This window comes from Montipora capricornis, chromosome 4 (assembly GCF_036669925.1).
Source record: "Montipora capricornis isolate CH-2021 chromosome 4, ASM3666992v2, whole genome shotgun sequence".
Lineage (NCBI taxonomy): Eukaryota > Metazoa > Cnidaria > Anthozoa > Scleractinia > Acroporidae > Montipora > Montipora capricornis.
This window is the reverse complement of record NC_090886.1, coordinates 12,197,544-12,202,543: the sequence shown is the minus strand read 5'-3', so window position 1 is coordinate 12,202,543 and position 5,000 is coordinate 12,197,544. Positions and strand designations below refer to the sequence as shown.

The 5,000-nt window shown below is 39.7% G+C and overlaps 1 protein-coding gene across 1 annotated transcript in view; it reads left to right on the top strand.

The window, feature by feature from the left end:
• LOC138045541 (perlucin-like protein) overlaps positions 1-4,298 on the top strand; it is a 5,139-nt gene extending 841 nt beyond the window's left edge. The window contains exons 2-4 of the mRNA XM_068892081.1: positions 1,149-1,241; positions 2,465-2,575; positions 3,693-4,298. Of these exons, the coding sequence (XP_068748182.1) occupies positions 1,157-1,241; positions 2,465-2,575; positions 3,693-4,132 (636 nt within the window). The 5' untranslated portion in view covers positions 1,149-1,156 and the 3' untranslated portion in view covers positions 4,133-4,298. The remainder of the gene's footprint in view (positions 1-1,148; positions 1,242-2,464; positions 2,576-3,692) is intronic.
• The last annotated feature ends 702 nt before the right edge of the window (positions 4,299-5,000 follow it).

Here is a 5,000-nt window from a genome sequence, read left to right as displayed (position 1 = left end):
AACAAGCTATTTTTCCTATTTAGAAAAAGCGTTGCTGCGTTTCTGCGAATACAGTGTTTTTAGTAGCGGGACTTTCTTTCTCTCTGATCGTTAGATTTCTAATCACGCTACTCCAATATCGCTCTGTACTCTGATTGGCTAAGCGCTAATTCTGTTAAAATGCCAAGAAACGTCCATATCCGGTCTTAAAATTTTAGAACTCTTCTAATACCGCCTTCGTTAAAAAATTTGCTGATTGAACTTATAGAGCTAGTTGCAGCTCTTGGAGGAACAACTTTAGCTGTATTACTGTGCGAGAAATAGCGACAATTCCAATCCGATTGAACTTGGGGTGCTACCTAGATAAGGTAACATTCTGGCAAAACTTCCCTTTTTCCCTCCCAGAAAACCCCTATGATCTTTAGTTCAGCGAGAGAGCTGTAGATTGTTGCATTTCATTGGGCATTGCGGATTTTATCAGTTGGTTATTTAACCGCAGCAACGCTTTTTCTAAACAATGTCAGAATCTAGCTGTAGCCTCTAGACCGCTAGCAAAAATTACCTCTCTCATGGTCCCTTTGGAATGATCGCTACTACGGATCGCAGTCTTTCTCCCAATGCCGTTGCAACCTTTAAATTAAAGTATCCATGCAAATAACCGTAGGGCAGTTTCGGGCTAAGGGAAGCGGTTACACACAAAAACGTTCTTGGCCGTGGGCAAACGCTATTTACCCATTGGTAAAAGGGCTAGTGTAACCACAACTATTGGCAAAAATCCTTCTCAGGCTAAATTCAACTAGGCTGAACTGGCTATTACAGACGTGGGATTTACCGAGAACACCCGAAAGAAACAAAATATGCTTCAGAGATCGAGGTTTCTTTCGTCAGGCAAAACGAATGCTGCTCCAGCAGATTACATATCAAAGAAAAAAAAGGGCTTACTACTCGTATTTCCTGTTAAAGTGTATGTTCAGGCTTTACGAATGTTCATACTGTTATGAAAGCTCAGTTCTTTGGTTGAATTCCTTGACAGCGGGCACCCATGCTCTTGTTGACACAACATTACACAAGCTAAGCCACTGTCACCCAGGGTGTGGGATTAATTAAGTTGCTTTTTTACTGAAAAAAGCTAAAATTTTATAGGCTTGGTGTCTTTTAATTTTCTTCAGACTTAAAGATGAATGCCAAACGATTGATTTTCTGCTTCACTGTTATCTTGGTGATTTTTCTATTGGTGACGGAGACAACACAAGCACACGGAGGTAATTAAATATACGATAGTGTGGAAATGTTTTTGTTTACAGGTTTCCTACCTTTAGCATTAGGTGGTGTAAATATATCTGATTTATATTTTACTGTTGACACTAAATCTAGTGTCTGAGGGTCACATTTCCGTTGCATAATAAGGTTTGATGTTTTGACTTGTTTACAGGTGGGTGATGAAGATTGAAAAAATAACTAAACATTATGCTGGATTAGCGCATTCTCATAGCAAGTTTGGTTGTAAACTCATTTTTTCGCGATTTTCTGCTCCTACAACCTGGCTGCGGTTATGGGATGATTGCGCCATCTTTTCATAGATTTAGGAAAGAACTAAGAAAATATGTGCTAGCATTAGAAGCCTGAGAGTATCTTCGCACCTTCCTGATTAGTTGTGTTTTTTAATTTCATTAATTTATTCATTATCCTGTGCTAATATAATCTTCGTTTGCCGGTTGCGATGTACGTTTGCTAGCCGAGCTAAGATGATTCATTTAAATGTGTGATATCTAAAATATTTGAAACTTATGGATTTTTCGTTCACACACCTACATCTAGTGTCTAAGGGTCACATTTCTACAACCTGGCTGCGGTTATGGAATGATTTTTCATTCTCAATTTTTTTTCTTATTTCAGTTCTTACTAGTAATATCGTAAGCTAGTATCTGCAATTAAAGAAACTTGAATTTTAAAACTAGTCTGTCTTCGCCCTTTTTTGTCACCATAAGCATTCTTCAGCCTGTGTTATCGCGCTCTTACTTGATCTTTCTTCCACTGCTCGTCACCATAATTTCATTTCTTTATTCGGGCTCTATCTTGCTCTATCTCTCTCGTTGTTTGTCACTGATATTTCGCTCGTCTTCTCGTGCTCTCAGTCGCTTTCTGTTTCTTATTTCTTTGCACTCTCTTTCTCTTCTTTCTTTGTTGTAGCTTTTTGTTTGGTTTTCTTCCAAATTTTTGAAACACAGTGTCAAAGGCTGGCCATTCAACTTCCTAAAAGACACGGGTTCCAGCAGTGCACGAAGCCCGGTTAATAAAATTCCGCTAGTAAAACTTAAGGTTATTCAAGATGATATTTTGTCTCTAAAGCTCTCCAGATCTCACATTACGAATTGGTTACGTCTATGAGCTTTGTCGCAGTTTTCAGATTCCTCTTTTCTGTATGGTCTGTTTATCATCTGTTTGGTGTTCACCCCCTTCATAGACTCTTTAATCCTTCTCATAGTGTTCACAAAAGATGAGTCCTGTCTGAGACGAGATGTAAAGGAAGAAATCATAAAAGAGATAAGGAAACGACTGGACATTTTGTCCGCAAAATCAGAATGTTGCGAAGGTGGTAAGTAAAATGGCTGTTAATTGACATAAGAGTACTCCCGCTATCCTACCTTGTTAGAAGCTTACAGGCCCTGCCCCTGAGGCTTAATACCAGAAAAATAAGTAGGCCAAGGCACAATGCAGGCCATAAGTATTAATTTCCCCTACCCCGGGTTATACAGTGTTGAATTTGAATGGTTTCCGAACGCACGCAAGACAAGGCCATCGAAAGTGTCTGACATCTTAAAATATTCTTCAGGGAGAGTGGGGAAGTGGAGGGGAGGAATCAACAGCATTGAAACTTAAGATAGAGTTTTAAAAGAATAAATAGATGTTAGGTTCTGCACTTGTTTGACGAGTGTCCCAAGGGCTTATTATCTGTATTGTGGATGTAAGAGATAATTTTCTTAGGTCAGAACGGAAACCAACTAATTACCTGCAGGAAAGCCCCTGAACACTTAATTTTAGTTAACTGCAACACAGAAACGTGGCATGCAATCAGCCATCTCAGTTTCACCCATAAAAATGCATTATCCGCGAAATATCACGAAATGAAGAAAAACTAACGGGCCACTTTAGTTATCAGGCCGATGAATGAAAGTGAGGCTGCCGGTGATCTCGTGTTGATAATACAAACCTTTTTAGTTTGCAACTCTGGAATCGACAAGCTTGTCGAAAGTTAGATATTGCAATGTAAGACAAGTGCAGTTTTGTTACAGTGTAATGGCGATCAAAAAGGAGATACAGTCAAAATTATAGACGTGAGAAGGATGTGTTCCATCGAAATATGTGACACGCGACCTACTTATCGAGAAGCTTTTAAATATCTTAGCTCATATGACAGCTTTGTACTGCAACAACCAAAATATTTAATAAATTCTTATTCGCAAGTAGTTAACTGTACAGTAACACGATTTACGTGATAAAAGTAACGAGGTTAGTCAGTACAATGCAGGGCCACCGATAACCTCATTGTCATTCGTAGCCCAGGTAAATCAACAACAACAACTCTAAAATGGTGATTAAAAATGAAACTAGACGCTTTCCAACCAGGAGCCTCCCATTGTCCAGGATCTGATCAAAAATGCCAAAGGAAACATCAACTAAAAAAAAATTAATATTTTTTTTATTTATGTCAGCTTGCTGTCCACCACGCTGGGATAAACATGGCGACTCGTGTTATTACGTGGAAAAGACTGCAACCTCGAAATGGCAAGACGCTCGCAAAAAGTGTCAAAACATGGGAGCTGATCTCGCCATTATCACATCATCAGACGAAAACGGTTTTATTGCAAACCTGATGAAGAAATATAACATTGTCAAGGGAAATGGTGTATGGTTTGGTCTTCAACGATTGGCTGACTCCAAGTTTTACTGGGTAGACGGTACCCCATTAGAGGGTCATTTCCAAGCGTGGGGACAAGGGCAGCCAGACAACAGTGGCGGCGAAAACTGTGGTCACATGAGGGGACTCGCAGCTCAGCCTCCAGGTCAATGGAACGACTTGCCTTGTTCGTTGAGAGCAGGATATGCTCCTTACCCCGATCTGATTTGCGAGAAGTCCATATCGTACTTCTAGTAAGAGTAGTGCAGCTCAGTAAAACTGGTTTCAGTTATCAACGTTTACCGTTGTTGTAGTTGTTTTAGTTGATAAAAATAGAGTTGTAGTAGCTTGTTGAAAGCCAGTTCAATGAAACAAATGAGGTCATAATGTGATGTGTCTCAATAAACTGATGGGAAATATTGTACGTGTGAGTCATTCCATTTTAAATTTGGTTTGGTGGGTATAGAGAAAGATTCTTAAGGCTTCTTTCGTTCCATGTTATTTTCGAAAGAAAAAGAAGTCTACATTTACGAGACAGATCCAGTGATAATTTTAGTACAGTTCAAGTATTATTCTTCGAAGGTTAAGTTGCTTAATTTTCTTTACAAAGATGAGCTTCGTTTGATAATGCACCTTTGGCTTCACTTCATTTCACTTCAAAGTGATAATTAAGTTCGACTTGAATACAATTATCTTGAAAATTTAAGCAATGTCTCTTAGAGACATCTAAAATATTCAGGTGGCTCCAAAGGGATGCAAACCCATGGCCTCAGGGAAGGCGGTGCAACTCTACCAACGGAGCTAACATATAGATTTAGCCAAGCCTAAAAGCAGAGCTCCAGTCTCTAACCCCAGTTTTGGAGCTGAGGCTGAGCATTCTTATAGCGGAGCTCTGCGCGCGCCGAAGCGCGCGCGCGCGGAGCACCATTGTTAATAAAATATGGTAACCCATCGATGCGAGAAATCTTTGTTTTATAGCCATGACGTCATCAACCGTCCGTACATACGTACATAGGTACGTCTGTCCGTCCATCCTTACGTCCACCCCTCCATGTATGCCAATGTGACCAGTATCATGCTAGTTTACAGCATACATCTTTGATATTACACTTAAACTTAAAGC